The 20,493-nt window shown below is 34.3% G+C and overlaps 1 protein-coding gene across 1 annotated transcript in view; it reads right to left on the bottom strand.

Annotated features, from left to right (window-relative positions):
• LOC134267343 (uncharacterized) overlaps nt 1-20,137 on the bottom strand; it is a gene marked incomplete at its 5' end in the record, with an annotated part of 62,483 nt that extends 42,346 nt beyond the window's left edge. Inside the window, one exon of the mRNA XM_062749568.1 lies at nt 19,981-20,137. Within this exon, the coding sequence (XP_062605552.1) occupies nt 19,981-20,137 (157 nt within the window). The remainder of the gene's footprint in view (nt 1-19,980) is intronic.
• Nucleotides 20,138-20,493: the final 356 nt, after the last annotated feature.

The raw sequence follows: 20,493 nt of genomic DNA, 5'->3' as shown, positions 1-20,493 counted from the left end.
AGCGAGCAATCTCCACGTGCACCCCTACTAATGTTATTGTGATTTAGAACATAACCTACTTATTCAGCCAATCAAATGCTTCCATTTCTCGCGAAGAATTGATTCTTCATGGTGAAGAATTCTTCTATTTCTGAAAAATTCAACGTTATCTGATTGGTTCACTTGACAGTTATATGGGTGTGTCTTCATTGGTCTTTGTTCAGCACACAAAAAGAAACTATTCAAAACCCACGTGCTGTTTACAATGATATTTAATCTTTCTAGGCCTTGCTACACTTTTTTCCCACTGTAATCTTTTGTCGCCTTTTTGAATATCATTTTTTTCACATTTCGGTACATACAGAAAATACAACCATCGTCATGTATATCAGAGACGAACCTTTCTTTGAAGACAGATTTAATCACAATTTTTATCTAATTTTCATTTGATATTAGACAGCGATACCTACTCCTGCTGACTGGGGCCTTGTCATCTTAACACAATTATTTTTCAAAAATATAGCTATTTCGATTCTTGTTCATGGGTTTTCATTAGTTCAGTAACTTTAATATCTTCACCATACCATTTCCCCACTAAATCAAGCAATTTCATATAATCCCGTGCTAACCTGAATGGGTTGGGAGTCCATTCTGAAACCGCGTGTGTTCGATATTGATTGCGTGCTCGATATGTACAACGAGCGGTCAAGTTGAGCCTTATATATGACACAGCCGTGGGAGAAGTTTATTTTTCATCCATTCATTTGATTGCCTGAGGTTCTGTTCTAAGTCAGTAAGATCATATGAAGAGACATCTTCGTCACGAAGAATGGGCTCCGCTTCGCTCCGCCCATTCTTCATGACGAAGATTTCTCTCATATGATCTTACTATTACTTAAACACGCGTTTTTGTTTCTGTCGATGACGCAAGCTGTGCGTACCTGATAGATTCGAGATCACATGCTGAAAACAATCCCGTCTTTTGACTTCACCGTATGCCAAGGGTTCATGGGGAGAGTAGCGTATCAGAAACCCTTGGCTAGCGAAGAGGTTGATTTCTATAGTGATAAAAACACGATTTTTACCAAAATTTTAGAGTTATCTCTCTTTGTTTTCCCAAATAAGTAATGCTTTATGGAAATCCATATAATTATCTATAAAATATATTTTAAAATTTTAACTATTCGGGAGGTCAACATTACCGCTACATCGCCAAAAATTTCAACTCATGACCGCTACATTTTTGGCTCTCCTGAGCTGAAGGCTCAATTGAGCTTTTCTTATCACATTTTGTCCGTCGTCCGTCCGTCTGTCTGTATGTCTGTCTGTAAACTTTTCACATTTTCGACTTCTTATTAGGAACCATTGGGCCAGTTTTAACCAAACTTGGTACAAAGCATCCTTGGATGAAGGGAAATTGAAATTATCAAAATGATGGGCCAGGTCCTTTCACACATGTTTTTCACAATTAAGAAAAGACAAACATAGGATGGGGTCATTAAAAAACCTTCTCAAGAACCACTGGGCCAGAAAAGGGCCAGTTTTAACCAAACTTGGTACAAAGCATCCTTGGATGAAGGGAAATTGAAATTATCAAAATGATGGGCCAGGTCCTTTCACACATGTTTTTCACAATTAAGAAAAGACAAACATAGGATGGGGTCATTAAAAAACCTTCTCAAGAACCACTGGGCCAGAAAAGCTGAAACTTATGTGGAATCAACCTTGGGTAATGTAGATTCTAAATTATTCAAATCATGACCCACGGGGGTTTAGGCGGGTCCACAATAGGGAATCAAATTTTTACATGGAAATATATAGGTAAAATCTTCTTATCAAGAACCACTGGGCCAGAAAAGCTGAAACTTATGTGGAAGCATCCTGGGGTATTGTAGATTATGAATTGTTCAATTCATGACCCCCAGGGCTTGGGCGGGGTCACAATAGGGAATCAAAGTTTTACATAGAAATATATAGGAAAAAATCTTGAAAAATATTCTTCTCAAGAACCACTGGGCGAAAAGCTGAAACTTATGTGGAAGCATCCTTGGGTAGTGTAGATTCTAAATTGTTCAAATTGTGACCCCCGGGGGTTGGGTGGGGCCACAATGGGGAATCAAAGTTTTACGTAGAAATATATAGGAAAAATCTTCTTCTCAAGAACCACTGGGCCAGACAAGCTGAAACTTATGTGGAAGCATCCTGGGGTAATGTAGATTCTACATTGTTCAAATCATGACCCCAGGGGCTGGGCGGGGACACAACAGGGAATTTGAATTGTCCAAATTAAGACCCTTTGGGTACGCTGGGGTCACAGTAGGTATTACAATGGGAAATCTGGTTAAGAATCGTATGGTCAAAGCTTCTCAGATGAGCGATGTGGCCCATGAGCCTCTTGTTTCAAATTTTTAACCGATCATTACTGCTTCATTTTTTTGGTCGAAAACAACTCATAACCGCTACATATCGAATCAGCCAGGTATGGTATTGAATATGTTCCAATCACAAAGAAATCAGCACAATGTTTTACAGTTCGCATCCTAATATTTTTGAATTTTTGGCAATGTAAGCAATTGTACTGCTTCAAATGTTTTAATATTAATACTTAGTCCATGATTTGTTTAGGAGATGTATATCTCATTCTGCATATCTTGGAGGTGCATGTAAATGTGGAATTCCGTATTTCAATGCATTCTTATAAAAAAGGAAACTAGAAGCAAAATATGCAAGAGAAGTAGTATGTCAAGCAAATGGCATTCAAAGCTGAACCGATTGTGTTAAGACAGTTTGAAGACTATGGGTTTTATCTATGAACAGTGCTTAATTTAAAGAATTTTTTTACGTATAAAATAAAATAGCTTTTAAGTTATAAAAAAAATCCAGTTCAAAGTCCTTCTTTCAGCTCCCCGTGGTGAGTAGGGGAAACAGGCCTACATCAATCTGTACACTCATAAGTGACCGGCTACCGAAAGAGGCAATGTAGCGGTAATGTATACTTTTATATGTAGCGGTAATGTTACGTTTTTTGTGGCGGTAATGACTATGTAGCGGTAATGAAAATTTCGAAAATGTAGCTCTAATGGTACGCACCCACTTTTGAAAATTGACTTGAAGGTAGGCAATAGAACAATACTATCGTTCGCAGATCTTTTAAAACATACTAGTATATGTACAACCAAACGGTTATTGACCAAGTCTTATTAAGATGGTTTCTTTTGTGGTGACTAGTTATAGATACCTCATTTTCAATGATTCTAGGAAAAATATAAATTAAGCGTTTTTGTATGAGATAAACATGATCTATGTAAATATTCTTTGTACACGTTTAGTTTTATTTTAGGCTAAAGGATTGCCTTTTGCAGAATTGCCGTGAAATTAAAAATATTGGCATAATGAAGAAAACAGCTACACGTTAATGCAAATTTGATATTGACTTTTGATGCAAAAAGATCATTTATTCTTTTGAAGTAGAAGTAAGCATCACCAAATTTGCAACAGGATTTTTTTTAATGTTAATGAAAAAGTAACTAGATGCTGTCATGAGACAGTAATACCCGCACTAAGGTGTTTGCCTCTATTTTATACACACTCGTACATATTAGGCTTAAAGCCTTCCAAGGAAAAGTCAAAATAATTCTATAATTTACACAGTACATGTATTCGTGACATTGAGTATAACATTTTCAGACCCTGTGACTATGTGACCTATGACTCAGTGCCTCTTATATGTATTTAATATGCTTCATAGGCGTCGGAAGGAAATTGAAAGTGGGGAGGGGGGCTAAACCAACAAAAAAGGTAAACCCCAATTTTCAATACATAGAAAATGTCCATCTTTGCAAAAAAAGGGGGGTTAAGCCCCCCGGTTCAGACGCCTATGTGTAAATTAGATTTTAAAAAATGGTTTGCTCATAATTGGTACCTTTTTAAATTTAATAATCCCCCCATAAAAACCACCACACACACACACACTCTCACGAACCGTACTTTTTTTTAGTAGGATACACATGAAGATGGAAAAGTTATGTTAAAACATAGTTTGTTATGAATTAATTTTAAATTTTGTTCTTGAACTACCTTAAATCTGGAAATTTTTGCTGTAGATAAATTTTTAGCAAATTTGCAAATTCATTGCATACGCAAAAATATTTGTCTTAATTCAACAATAAGAAAATGTAAACAAAGTAGTGGTCATTCGCAAAATTTTGAAACGTAAAAAATATAATCAACAGCATTTCGACCCAGATTCGCAAAATAAAATCAAAGTAAAAATTTCCAGATTTACGGTATACATGTTTACATGTAAACACCTTTTGGAAAATTTCTACATTAAATTGGGTTGCGTCACCCATTATCATATTTTTAGATTAAGCACCACTTGGCACACCTCGGCCGATTCGTGCTTCATCTGCATTTAGCTAAGGTTTGTCAAATAGGATGGCATGCACATGCTGCAGTGTGATGTGTATTGAAAAAATCATTTTGTGTTATAACTGGATTATATTTCATGAAGTTCACAGGACCTATGACAGTCGGTAAGTACAAGTTTAAGTATAGATTGGGGTAAAATGAACCGAAATGCAAAATTTAGATTAGGTTAAAGTTCAAAGATCATCACATGCCACAGTATAGTCGGGTTTCACATTGTGAAGTTATCTCCCGTTGTCGATGTGACATTCAGTTACAGGTGCAGATCCAGATTTTTTTCAGGAGGGGGGAGGGGGGTTCACACCTCAGTCAAAAAAATGTCAGCCCAGAATTTTCTCACAAGCAAAGACAAAAAACTGAAAACAAAATAAAAACAATGATAGTGGGGTCGTGGGGTCAATGTTTTCTAAAAGGGATGATGTCCAAAGTAATTTTTATTTGCTTCAGTATATAGTCTTATTTAAATACGAAAGGCTAACAAACTCCAGGGGGGGGGGGTCCAATCTCCCTAGCCACTCCCTGTTCGTGAAATTGCAATTGATCTTGTGACTCCAAAATAGAATTTTTGTTTCCATTTGACTATATATATATATATACATATTTTGTTTCTTGTGTTTATAAATAATGTCTGACTGTTTGTCTGCAGAAATTTGATCAGTAATTTGGCTTAAATTTTTGATCAGTAGGTGCTAGGGTTTTCATGCTTAACATGTGTATTCATTGTAAACTTTCAACAGGTATAAATATATTTGACCTTGGCCCTAGAGTTAGACCCACTTAAAAAAAAGAAAATAACCTTGGCAATTAAATTTTGAACAGGAAGTACTCGGGATTTCTTTATATTTCACATGTGTATTCCTTGTGACAAGACATTCTTTCGATACCAACAATTTTAACCCTTTGACCTTGACCTTTGAGTTTGACATACATTTGAGAAACTTCAACCTTCGCCATAAGCTGCCACACATGGGCATCAGTGTTTAACAAACACATCTTGTCTTCATTACTTTTAAGTAGCGGTGTAGCAACCTCTAATGATAAAACGCCGCTTAATGATACAAATAGCATTAAGCGTTGCAATTGCAACGCTTAATGCCATAAATTATTGCATTAATAGCTGACATTATCAACCGCTAATGCTAAATCGCCGCTTAATGACAGAATTATATCATTAAGCGTCACAAATGCAGTGCAACATCGACGCTTAATGAAACAAGCAAATATCGATATATTCGACGCTTAATGATACACACTAGTGTATCATTAAGCGTTGCAGTTGCAACCCTTAATGAAATAAAATTTAGAAATCGCTTATAATTTCTAAGAGAAACACACATCCACCTTTCCTGAACAATGAGATATCACTTGTCAAAATATTTATATATGCCCTTGTGCTATATAAATGGTAATTATTGAAGTTTTACTGTGTTTTCTATCTAGTCAAGGGAACGTCTTGAAGCCCCGGATATTTAAGAGACAGACAGTCAGATAGCTGGAAGAAAGAGATACAAACAAAGGGATAAATAAAATGATATTCAAATCCTTTAAAAGAACCATTTTTTTTTTTACAGAAAATACTGAGGCAAACAAGCAATTAAATTCCTTTTAATTTGATACAATGATTTGAATATTATATTTTAATATCTTTATCGAAACTTTGTATTTTAGATTTGATACAGCTTAACACATATCACTGTTAATGTTTTAGATATACGTATCGATATTTTCACTATTGCTTCGTTTCTCCAAATCCGAAAAAGAGAGACATAAATATTTACAACTTATGTTTAAGGATATATAACAAAGAATACAAGTACATGTAATACAAAGAATAATATATATTGTGTTGAGAAAAAGGTTCATATATGCTTTAATTGTGAGCAGTGTTACTTGAATACATCACTGTTGCATGATTATTTTAGAATTAATTTTGAATTCTAGTATATATCAAATTTAGGGATGTCAAAATTGTCAATAATTGATATTCGAATATTCGATAGTAGTATTCGAATATATTCGAATATTCGATCAAATAAATACATCTTGCATTAAAATATGACTCTCTTGTAAAGCAATATACCTTTTATATCATTATTTTGGAATAAAATTTCATGTAGAGTTTTGTAAATGCACTATGATTATATTCTTTAAAAATTTTACAGAATTAATGTAGAGTTAACATTAATATATAAATAAACAAAATTTCCCAAGAAAATTCAAAAGATTCTTTTAATAAGTTCCAGATCAATTAATTGTCTTACCAAAGTGTACACTGATAACCCTACAGATTTATACCACACAGAACAATTATCTAATGGAGAGACATTAAAAGCAATTACTTTTAGCTAATTGATTTCCTGATAATGATTTTAAATTATGTATACATAAATAAGGGATGTTTGTTACTTTCAAAATGTGTCCTTTCAACAATACAAACTAATTCTAAGTACTGGACACTGTTATACATCTAATTAAAAGATCAAATAAATAATTCAAATTATTTTAATGAACACACTCTTCACACCTTTAAGGTAATTCAAGAGGAGTGTCTTTCAATTTTGTTTTAATTAAAATCTTTTTGTTGGTCAACGATAAGAATTTGATTCAATTTTTGATAAAGCTTCAGTTTTTACCAGATTTTTTTTCTTTTTGATGTTTGTATACTTAAAATCCGAATATTCGAATCATAATTTTATATTCGAATATCAACTCATCGAATGAATATTCGAATATTCGAATATTTGTTGACATCCCTAATCAAATTACAATATATATATTGACTGAGGTTGAAGAGGCTGGTTTTTTTTTAATTCTAAATGACGCATATTTCATTTGTAATATATTTTTTTCTTTCGATATATAAGACTAAGTTTACATCTGACTAATATTAAAATGAAATAGGTTTAAATGAATAAAGTTCTTTTTAGGTACAGGATAGACCCTCTCTATTAATACTAGTATTCATCAGAAGTATTTCGTTCACTGCGAATGGGTATTGAAAGGTCCGACTATGCTATACTTGCATTAGTTAATACTTTAATGAGCTACAAAATATTCTCGTCTCATGCAACTACGGCCAGAATGGGAGAGGATCATACATTTTGACCGTGGTTAGCGACGTTCCAAAGTTTTCACTATAGCAAATGAAAGTTCCAAAGTTTTTATCTTGGTTCTTTAGTTAATTATATTAATAAACTATATAGTTTTCTATAGAATTTTTTTGTTAATGACATGTCCGCTATTTAACGTCAGCCGTGAGTGAAAACAAGAGGCCCAGGGGCCACAGCGCTCACCTGAGCACATCAGCTAGGAAAAACACGTATCAGATCAGAACTGAAAGGTAACTAAAGTTAGGGGGGCTTCAATTTTAACCCCCAAGGGGATCACAATTTGAACGAACTAGAATCTACATTACCTGAGAATGATTCCATATAAATATTACTAATCATGGCTTTGAAGTACTTGAAAAGAAGATTTAAAAAGGTTTCCCATTATATTCCTATGTAAAACTTTGATCGGCTATTTTGGCCCTGCCCTATCCCCGGGGGTCATGACTTGAACAAACTTAAGTCTACATTACCTGAAGATGATTCCATATGAGTTTCATCTTTCCTGGCCCAGTGGTTCTTGAGAAGAAGATTTTTAAAGATTTTTCCTATATATTTCTATGTAAAACTTTGGTCGGCCATTTTGGCCCCGCCCAACCCCCAGGGGTCATGACTTGAACAAACTTAAGTCTACATTACCTGAGGATAATTCCACATGAGTTTCATCTTTCCTGGCCCAGTGGTTCTTGAGAATAAAATTTTTAAAGATTTTTCCTATATATTTCTATGTAAAACTTTGGTCGGCCATTTTGGCCCCGCCCTACCCCTGGGGGTCATGACTTGAACAAACATATATTACCTGAAAATGATTCCATATGAGTTTCATCTTTCCTGGCCCAGTGGTTCTTGAGAAGAAAATTTTTAAAGATTTTTCCTATATATTCCTATGTTAAACTTTGATCGGCCATTTTGGCCCCGCCCTACCCCCGGGGGTCATAACTTGAAAAAACTTAAATCTACACTACCTGAGGATGATTCCACATGAGTTTCATCTTTCCTGGCCCAGTGGTTCTTGAGAATAAAATTTTTAAAGATTTTTCCTATATATTCCTATATAAAACTTTGGTCGGCCATTTTGGCCCCGCCCTACCCCTGGGGGTCATGACTTGAACAAACATATATTACCTGAAAATGATTCCACATGAGTTTCATCTTTCCTGGCCCAGTGGTTCTTGAGAAGAAGATTTTTTAAGATTTTTCCTATATATTTCTATGTAAAACTTTGGTCGGCCATTTTGGCCCCGCCCAACCCCCGGGGGTCATGACTAAAACAAACTTAAATTTAAACCTGATAATTTTTCATCTTTCCTGGCCCAAAAGAAGATTTTTAAAGATTTTTCCTATATATTCCTATGTAAAATTTTGATCGGCCATTTTGGCCCCGCCGTATCCCCGGGGGTCATATGAGTTTCATTTTCCTGGCCCAGTGGTTCTTGAGAAGAAGATTTTTAAAGATTTTTCCTATATATTTCTATGTTTGATCGGCCATTTTGGCCCCGCCCTACCCCCAGGGGTCATGATTTGAACAAACTTAAATCTACACTACCTGAGGATGATTCCACATGAGTTTCATCTTTCCTGGCCCAGTGGTTCTTGAGAAGAAAATTTTTAAAGATTTTTCCTATATATTCCTATGTAAAACTTTGGTCGGCCATTTTGGCCCCGCCCTACCCCTGGGGGTCATGACTTGAAAACATATTTACCTGAAAATTTCCATATGAGTTTCATCTTTCCTGGCCCAGTGGTTCTTGAGAAGAAAATTTTTAAAGATTTTTCCTATATATTTCTATGTAAAACTTTGGTCGGCCATTTTGGCCCCGCCCAACCCCCGGGGGTCATGACTAAAACAAACTTAAATTTACATTACCTGAGGATAATTCCACATGAGTTTCATCTTTCCTGGCCCAGTGGTTCTTGAGAAGAAGATTTTTAAAGATTTTTCCTATATATTCCTATGTAAAACTTTGATCGGCCATTTTGGCCCCGCCCTACCCCCGGGGGTCATGACTTGAACAAACTTGAATCTACATTACCAGAGGATCATTCCACATGAGTTTCATGTTTCCTGGCCCAGTGGTTCTTGAGAAGAAGATTTTTAAAGATTTTTCCTATATATTTCTATGTAAAACTTTGGTCGGCCATTTTGGCCCCGCCCAACCCCCAGGGGTCATGACTTGAACAAACTTAAGTCTACATTACCTGAGGATAATTCCACATGAGTTTCATCTTTCCTGGCCCAGTGGTTCTTGAGAATAAAATTTTTAAAGATTTTTCCTATATATTTCTATGTAAAACTTTGGTCGGCTATTTTGGCCCCGCCCTACCCCTGGGGGTCATGACTTGAACAAACATATATTACCTGAAAATGATTCCATATGAGTTTCATCTTTCCTGGCCCAGTGGTTCTTGAGAAGAAAATTTTTAAAGATTTTTCCTATATATTCCTATGTTAAACTTTGATCGGCCATTTTGGCCCCACCCTACCCCCGGGGGTCATAACTTGAACAAACTTAAATCTACACTACCTGAGGATGATTCCACATGAGTTTCATCTTTCCTGGCCCAGTGGTTCTTGAGAATAAAATTTTTAAAGATTTTTCCTATATATTCCTATGTAAAACTTTGGTCGGCCATTTTGGCCCCGCCCTACCCCTGGGGGTCATGACTTGAACAAACATATATTACCTGAAAATGATTCCACATGAGTTTCATCTTTCCTGGCCCAGTGGTTCTTGAGAAGAAGATTTTTAAAGATTTTTCCTATATATTTCTATGTAAAACTTTGGTCGGCCATTTTGGCCCCGCCCAACCCCCGGGGGTCATGACTAAAACAAACTTAAATTTACATTACCTGAGGATAATTCCACATGAGTTTCATCTTTCCTGGCCCAGTGGTTCTTGAGAAGAAGATTTTTAAAGATTTTTCCTATATATTCCTATGTAAAAATTTGATCGGCCATTTTGGCCCCGCCCTACCCCCGGGGGTCATGACTTGAACAAACTTGAATACATTACCAGAGGATCATTCCACATGAGTTTCATGTTTCCTGGCCCAGTGGTTCTTGAGAAGAAGATTTTTTAAAAGTGCTATTAATTTTTCACTAATTCATAATTATCTCCCCTTGGAAGAGGGCGTGGCCCTTCATTTGAACAATCTTGAATCCCCTTCACCCAAGGATACTTTGTGCCAAGTTTAGTTGAAATTGGCCCAGTGGTTCTTGAGAAGAAAATGAAAATGTGAAAAGTTTACGACAACGACGACGCCAACGACAACGACAGACGACGGACAAATTTTGATCAGAAAAGCTCACTTGAGCCTTCGGCTCAGGTGAGCTAAAAACTGTCTAAATTTTAGACTTATAAGCAGAATCGACTAACAGGTGAGTATAAATGGTACCTGTATACCGAAATAAATCATTCTTTACTGAAAATTGCAGTGGAGACACACTGAAATCTTTCTAGTTAGGAATAGAATTAACAACTTTTGAATAATATAAGAAATTATTCTTTCTAATTATTCCAAACATAAAGTACAATGCTTTGATATGCTTGGATTTTTGGTATTTAAGGCATAGCATTCTTGGCGCTACATAATTAGATGTTAAATCGATTCCACTTGGTCACTAGCTCATCTGACTCTATACATATAAAGTAGCACAAATGCAAGGAAAGAAAGAAACACAGAAGTCTTTCTGTGTGCTGTCTAGTTGGCAAAAATAAGCACGAGTTAGGGTTCTTATTGCAATGACATTTATTTAATTTTCATTTTTTATCGTTATAAAAAACAATACTTTGATTGGAAATAGTTACTTTAAGACCCTGGGTAGCACATGTAATTTAGATGATAAAAAGAAACTTAAGTTGCATATAAAACAAGTCTGTGGCAAAATTTTCCAGGTAAAGGGGAGGGCCTCAAAAAATGGAAAATAAAAATCCCTAATCTTACCAAAAACATTAAAGAAATATTCAAGTTAAGTAGGATTCTTCTCTGGTTTCTGACTATATGGAATATTCAAATTATATTTGTTGATATGTCATATATTTAGATGTAAGAGGTTTAAAAGACCATATATTTCTTTCCTCATCACAATTATACAACTTGAAATAGAAATGGTAAACTGCGTTTGAAAACTAGCATGGACTATATTTTTGGCGGAATGGTGGCGTATGAAAATATCTTCTTTTCTGCCTATCAGAATTATTATAGAACATTGAATTTAGTTATGATTTTTACGCAATCAAAGACTAGACGAAATTTTCAAATGTAAGTTAAATTACTAATAAGGGACTAAAGTTTCAAAATATATCAAATATACAAGATTTTTCACACATACCAGAACTATGTTTGCTTTTAAATGCTTCAAATCCAAGTATTCAGATTTGAGCCAAAAATCCGTAAAAAGTGTTATCTTAGAAAACAATCAAAACTATTAGTTTTTGTATCATTTTGTACCTTTATGTGCCAACTTTACTATATGTGAAAGTTGGAAAGATTTAAATATAGAAAGCATATAAAATTAACTTATAAATCCTAAAAAATTAAGAAAAATAGAGGATATTCGGATTAGCAAAATATTCATTTTATTTAAATTACCCATGTCAATTTGGTAATATCATCTTATAGGCCCTATATGGTAGTATCTTTTTATGCAAAAATAAGAAAAAAATATCTTTTGAACTGCAAGTAGGGATCGCATTATTGGAAACAGTAATTTTTAGCTCTACTGGTCAGAGACTAGAAGAGCTTATGCGATGGCAATGCGTTCGTCCGTCTAGCTGTCTAGCTGTCCGTCTGTCTGTAAACAATTTTTCAAAACGCTACTCCTCCTATAGTTTTGATCTGATTTCAATATAACAAATTGGCACTTTTTCAAGAGATACAAAACATATTAAGGAGCGTGTCGTCTGACCTCAATGTCCAGGAAAAAGGTAATGACCTTGACCTGACCTTGCCTCTAATATTAAATTTATTCTATCTGATACCATCACTTAGAAATATTGTCCTCTTGATTCTGAGAACATTTTATTAATTTTCAAATACAAGAAATGTGAGAAGAATCCTACCATAACCAATATAAAATATTTATTAATGTAAAATAACCCCTACCCCATCCCATCCCGACGCTTACAAACATACTTTGTCTCATTAGTTCTCCTTAAATTGAAAACTTCCATTAAACTACAGCGTAGTTTGATCGGATTTTTTTAAATTTTGATGAGAAGGTCGGTGATGTTACATTGGACGACAAACTGAAATTTAGAGGGTTTTTTCACGGCTGGCGTAAAAAAACCGAACATATCCTTTAAAAAAATGCCACAGTTAACTATTGATTACTTTAGTTAACTATAGTATCAAAGTGAACATTTAGAAACATAAAAGGAACAGGACCATTTCTCTAAAAGAATAAAGTACAAGAAATGAACATGCATTAATAGAGAGGGTCTCTCTTATACCGAAAAAAGAACTATTTATTTAAATCTATTTCATTTTAATATTAGTCAGATGTAAACTTTCACGAAACTGATAATAGTATATGCCAGTATAGTCTACTTGCATGCCAAATTATATTACAATCTGACTAAAACTGTAGAAGGATTAGCATTTTGAAAGTACTTCACGGAAATTTTCTATTTTAGTAACCACGGCAACACTGTTGATCGAAATCACAAACCGATATCTTTAAATGTAGTCTACATGTAAGCTAAGTTATTTTGAAATCAGACAAAAAATGTTGGATAAGTAGCATTTTATTATATTATTTCTATTTTTAGTAACTAAGGCAACACCGTTCACAGAAATCAAAAATCGATACAGAAATTAATAAGTATCTTAGTGTAGTCTACTTGTGTGCCAAGTTATATTGAAATCAGACCAAAACTGCAGGAGGAGTAGCATTTTGAAAAATTGTTTACAGGCAGAGGGACAGACAGACAGGCGAATATACTACAAAATGGAGTATGCGTCATTTACAATTTAAAAAAAAATCAGCTTCATCAACTTCATTCGACATGTTTTTTACAATTTGATAATTATATACATGTAATAGTTTTCAAAATTGATTCTAAAATAATCATGCCACAGTAATGTATCCATGTAAAACTAATAACAAATAAAGGATGAATGAACCTTTTTCTCAAAATAATATATCATTCAATGTATTGCATTCATTTGTATTCTTTGTGTCTTATATACTTAAACATAAATTTGGAGAAACGAAGCAGATTAATACGGAAGCGTATTGCTGCCTCTTGAACAAAAAATATTGTAAGTCGTATGTTCGAGTTAATAAGTCATACGAACGAGATAATAAGACGTACGTAGGAGAAAATAAGTCCTACGTACGACATACTAAGTCGTACGAACGAGATACTATGTCGTACGTACGACAAAATAAGTCGTACGTACGACAAGATAAGTCGTACGTACGACATAATATTAAGTCGTACATACGACACAGTATTAAGTCGTACATACGACATAATAAGTCGTACGTACGACATAATATTAAGTCGTACGACATAATAAGTCGTACGAACGAAATACTAAGTCGTACGAACGAGATACTATATCGTATGTATCACATAATAAGTCGTACGAACGAGATACTAAGTCGTACGTACGAGATAATAAGTCGTACGAACGAGATACTAAGTCGTACGAACGAGATACTAAGTCGTACGTACGAGATACTAAGTCGTACGTACGAGATAATAAGTCGTACGTACGACATAATAAGTCGTTCGAACGAGATACTAAGTCGTACGTACGACATAATAGGTTGTACGAACGAGATACTAAGTCGTACGTACGACATAATAAGTCGTACGAACGAGATACTAAGTCGTACGTACGACATAACAAGTCAGAACGTAGCTGCAGAACTGTAGCTTTATGGTTTTGTATATTAGTATTTGATCATATATTAATTGCAAATGAGCGCACTTTTGGGAAGAATTTTTTACACTTTCTAGCTTTGGTCTATCACTAATTCTAAACACATTCTTAAACCAATTTGTATATTTCATCAACCTTCTAGCCCTTTATATTCGTTTTTTAGGCGAAAAACTCGCTTGATTTGAATTGACTGTTGGATTGCAGAAAAGTCAAATCAAGCAAGTTTATCACCTCTGTCCGATTCGAACTTGGGATTTTACATAGTTTATTTCATATTTATTTGCAAAACTGTTAGTTTGTTACAATTCATAAATTATAGTCTAGGAAGGATAAGATTTTTTTCAATGTAATATATTGATTTTACCCGTGACCCTGCCTATTTTCAAAGCCTTATTAATTTTGGGCTTAAAATGGCATTATCAAGAGTAAATGGCTATTTAGGATATCGTCTAGAAATCCCGAAAGAGTGTTTAAATATAGAGAGAAATTATAAATTACTTTGATAACAACAAGTTGCGAGTTGTCTTTTGCACGTCAGTTAGTCCGTCAATCGTTTTGTTATTTCTTTATTTTTTTATAAGCATAAACAGCTGCATAAAATTTCATGAAACTTTGTAGATAATTAGGACACAATGCACAGATGTGCATATTACTAAAACAGGCACGTAGCAATATAATTGTTTAAAATTTGCATTAAAAGGCCGGTTGTCCCTCAACCCGCTTTGTGATACAGTAAAGTAAAATAAGGATAATGTACAAGTAGTATTTTATGGGGGGGGTTGTACTGAAAGAAGTTGGAACTTTAAAAAGCCCCCCCCCCCCAATAATATTTTCTTTTGAGGGCAATTTTTCACTTTTTAACTTTTTCAGGTAAGTTTTTTTTTCTCTTGCTGACCCCTTTCCCCTTTCAAAAACGATGCTACGTCATTGCAAGAAATTTTAATTTCTTTGGTTTTCTGGGTGAAGACTTTGTAAGCGCAACCCTGCTTAAGAGGGCGGGGGAGGGGGTTCGGGGTTGGTTCGTGGTCATTTTAGACAATATTGCTCTTTAGAAGAAAATGATCAAATTTAACAGCTGAAATAAATCATTTTTTCTTATCAAATGATAGTTTACATCTTTTAAAATCTAAATAGCATACTTTCTGTTACGGCTTCCAGATCTTCAAGCTGATCATATACGTAAGACCTGTAAGAAAAATGTTATCTTCGTTTAGTAGATAAATAATCTTCTTAAAATCAAATCTAGAAGACATTCTGTCCCTCACATCATTTACTACTTCTGCGATTTCATTTTAATCAATTCGTTTGGAAACTTTTCCGAGATTAAATGTATTAGGTTATTCACGCATTTTATTGTTTGTTTGTTTGTTTGTTTTGTTTTGTTTTGTTTTGTTTTTTTTGGGGGGGGGGTGTACTAGGATCAACCGCATGTCATTCATGTGTTGTGTGTGCTTTTTTTTTTTTTTGGAAAGGGGGGGTGTGTGCATTTGTGTGTGACTCCTTCAACGAAAGGAAGAATGAATAATTTTTGCCTTCAAACAATGTATGCTTACACTGTGAAATATTTTTAGAGAATAATATCTATGACCTACATTCTCAAAAATGTCGTTTATCTCAATTGAAAAAGAAATCATCAATAGAGGAAAATGAAATGAAATACTCATGCCTGTTTTTATATAGAGGTAAACGTATGCCACCAATTGATTCGAACCAGGCCACTATAAAAATGTTGAATGCCAGTCTCAACACATCCGAGCTTTTCTAACTAAAAGGATATTAAACATAAATATAACCATATAATTAAAGAAATTTTTTTTTCATTTTCGGGGTTTTTGTACTTTTCACCCACGTCGGTACCCCCTGAAAAGCTTTGTTCAAATAATATTCCTTCGATAAAAACCTATCAAAATATCAGATTCTTTGAGGGGTGGACAGGGGGCTGCTTTGGATGAGACGTCTAAGTCAACATGTAAAATTTATTTTTTTTTTTACTGTTAAATAGATTAAAATTGCATTTGTAAATGAAATTTAGGTTCTTTCGTTTTAGCAATCAAAAGCACGACAACTATTGGCATGCCCATCTATTCATGATATAAAACATGCTATAAAAAAATCCGGATAACCACATATTATATCGTTTGTGTAACATATTTTATCTTGTAAACATGACTACAAGGGTTAATGTTATCTCGTCCGTACGACTTATTATGTCGTACGTACGACTTAGTATCTCGTTCGTACGACTTATTATGTCGTACGTACGACATAGTATTTCGTAAGTACGACTTAGTATCTCGTTCGTACCACTTATTATGTCGTACGTACGACATAGTATCTCGTTCGTACGATTTATTATGTTGTACGTACGACTTATTATCTCGTTCGTAAGACTTAATATTATGTCGTACTTACTACTTATTATCTTGTACAGTGTACGTACGACTTATTATGTCGTACGTACGACATAGTATCTCGTTCGTACGACTTAGTATCTCGTACGTACGACGTATAATCTCGTACGTACGACTTAGTATGTCGTACATACGACTTAGTATCTCGTACGTACGACTTATAATCTCGTATGTACGACTTAGTATGTCGTACATACGACTTAGTATCTCGTACGAACGACTTACAAAAATATTTTTTTCTAGTGACAGCAGTACACTTCCGTAGATTAAAAATACAATTATAGTGAAAATTATAAATTTATTCCTCGATACGTATATCTGAAACGTTAACAGTGACATGTGTAAAGCTGTATCAAATCTAAAATAAAAAGTTTGGAATATTTAAATATATTTTATGTATTTCAGGTTGAGTATTAAAATCTTTGTATCAAATTAAAAGGAATTTAATTGCTTGTTTGCTTCTGTATTTTCAGTAAAAATGGTTCTTTTAAAAGGATTTGACTATCATTTTATTTATCCCTTTGTTTGTATCTCTTTCTTCCAGCTATCTGACTGTCTGTCTCTTAAACATCCGGGGCTTTAAGACATTCCCTTGACTAGATAGAAAACACAGTAAAACTTCAATAATTACCATTTATATAGCACAAGGGCATATATAAATATTTTGACAAGTGATATCTCATTGTTCAAGCAAAGGAGGATGTGTGTTTCTCTTAGATATTACAAGCGATTTTTAAATTTTATATCATTAAGGGTTGCAACTGCAACGCTTAAAGATACACTAGTGTGTATCATTAAGCGTCGAATATGTCGATATTTGCTTGTTTCATTAAGCGTCAGTGTTGCACTGCATTTGTGACGCTTAATGATATAATTCTGTCATTAAGCGGCGATTTAGCATTAGCGGTTGATAATGTCAGCTATTAATGCAATAATTTATGGCATTAAGCGTTGCAATTGCTACGCTTAATGCTATTTGTATCATTAAGCGGCGTTTTATCATTAGAGGTTGCTACATAGCGGTGTCTCCATATATGAGGGAAAAATTCCCGAGAGAGATGTTTTCACAACAAACAAACAAATTACTAAAAATAACATAAAACATGAACATGTTGGTTGTATCTCTTGTTTTCCCTTGAATCAGAAATGATTACATAAATATTTTAAAAATAATTACATGTATTATAAGATTTGAAAAGGTTGTGCATCTTAAAATTGTTCTGTGGTTGAATTAGCTATAAAAGTTTACTTAAGGATAAATAACACAAACAAACTTTTTTCAGAAATCAGCATTATTTCTCATAGATTTACATTTAAATTGACAACCTGAATAATGTTTACCAAGTAGAGTGGGAGAATTTTATAAGATTTTGTCATAAAGTTAAAAAATTGTGCAAAATTTTGTATGGAATTATATAGAAGGCAAACTAAAATCTCAAATCTAAGCACCAAGGAAAACCTACGATTTCTTTATATTTCAGGGATTTATTATTTGTCATTACAAATCAAAATCAGTCAAAAAATATATATCAACCCGCGCATCCATTTTTTGTTTTTGGTAGGTACCCTTAAATAAGCTTTATTTTGCTACTCAAAACACCTTGATTAACTATTTTCAATGATACTGTTTTCTGAAATATTCAGTTTTTTTCAACAATGGATACATATGTCATACATTTTCAGTTTCTCAAAAAATTGCATGAAAAAAAGCTTTTCAAATACTGTAACCATGGTAACCTCTACAAAATACATGTGAATCCTTTTGTTTTTAGCTCATTTGAGCTTTTCAGGGTTTTTTATCACATTACGTCTGTCGTCCATTTGTTTGTATGGAAACTTTACATTTTTAACTCGTCTACAACCACTGGGCCAATTTTAACCACTTCACATTGAAATCAGTATATGTACATCTGTATGTCAGTCTGTCAATTTAACCTTGGTCATCACAGTCATATCTATTGAATGAGAAGAGACAAGGCATTTGTATTAAACATATGTATAATTAGTATTTACCTGTGACAATGCCATGATTTTTTTTACCCATGACCTTGAAGTTTGACCTACTTGCAAAAAAATTACATTGTTTTAAATTCATCATTTTGAAAGAATTCATATTATACATGCATGTATATTATTACCTATGATAAGACCTTTCTAAATAAATCATGAATCTGTGACCTTGACCTTGAAGCTTAACCTACTTTTCAAAATGTTGCATTTGCTTATAACTGTGGATTGAGAAGAGATATGACTTTCACATTTGACATGTACAATACTCGTAAGAATTCAAGATGTTTCCCAGCATGCTATGATTTTTTACCCTATGATGTTGATGTTTTACCTAATTTTCAAAATATTTAACTCTCCTAAAAGATGATCAGGCTACTGATTTGACCCCCCGGGGCAAAATCAAAATACCGAAACCTTACTGCACATCTACATGACACCACCAACCATCTCCCAAAAGATGATTAGGCTGCTGAGTAAAATGTAGAAGGAATTCAGGGAAGACGGGGCTTTTAGCATAAAAAACATCATTTTTCGACCCCCATTTGACCCCCCGGGGCAAAATCAAAATTCCGAAACCTTACTGCACATCTACATGACACCACCAACCATCTCCCAAAAGATGATTAGGCTGCTGAGTAAAATGTAGAAGGAGTTCAGGGAAGACGGGGCTTTTAGCATAAAAAAACGTCATTTTTCGACCCCCATTTGACCCCCCCGGGGCAAAATCAAAATTCCGAAACCTTACTGCACATCTACATGACACCACCAACCATCTCCCAAAAGATGATTAAGCTACTGTGTAAAATGTAGGAGGAGTTCAGGGAAGAAAAGTGTGACAGACAGACGGACGGACGGACGGACATGAGTAACAACAATATATCCGAACTTTCTTTAGAAAGTGCGGGTATAATGATCTTGACCTGACCTTGTTTAAAAGAAATAACACTGTCAAATTCAACTAGCTTTTACCCTCATTCTGTGATACGTATGTACCGGTATAATGTTTAACTATAACAGAAATTTAAGAATTTTGGTTCAAAGTTTCTACAACTCGGTTCTAGGATCAAATCTAATTACATGTTCCTGTCGCAGCAGTCGAGAGAGAATTGAAATACTTGGCATTAGCTAGGATGTAAGTTACTGTACTTACTCGCACGTATCCAAGTAGTCTAGTGGGACGGACATAATACTTTTGATGTTTTCTGCAGGTAGCTTGATTCCAATAATTGCATAGCACCGTTGTATACCACTGGTCAGCATTTCACAAGTGTTCTGCTCATTCTGGGCAAGCACATTGTGCATTGAATCTGAAAAAAAGAAATGATGTAAACTTGAAAGGTACTCCTTTATTATTATGTGCCCAAATCGATAGATCCGAGGCGTATATTGTTTTCGTCCTGTCTGTTTGTCTGTTTATCTGTTTGTCTGTCTGTTGTCAACTTTAACCTTCGCCATAACTTTTGAACCATGAGAGATAAAGACTTTATATGGTGTTCATACTCCTCTAATTAAGTTCTTTCAAATGACACCAAGGTCAATAACCTTGTGACTTTGACTGTGACCTATATGCTAAAAATAGCTTTTTCGAACTTTCGCCATTACTTTTGAACCACAAGAGATAGGGACTGTATATTTGGTATGCATACTGTGACCTATATGCTTA

Source organism: Saccostrea cucullata, unplaced genomic scaffold, assembly GCF_032062105.1.
Source record: "Saccostrea cucullata isolate Sc308-1 unplaced genomic scaffold, CSIRO_AGI_Scuc_v1 ctg3474, whole genome shotgun sequence".
NCBI classification, from domain to species: Eukaryota; Metazoa; Mollusca; class Bivalvia; order Ostreida; family Ostreidae; genus Saccostrea; species Saccostrea cuccullata.
Note: the sequence above shows the minus strand (reverse complement) of the source record. Positions and strands in the feature narration are given on the sequence as shown.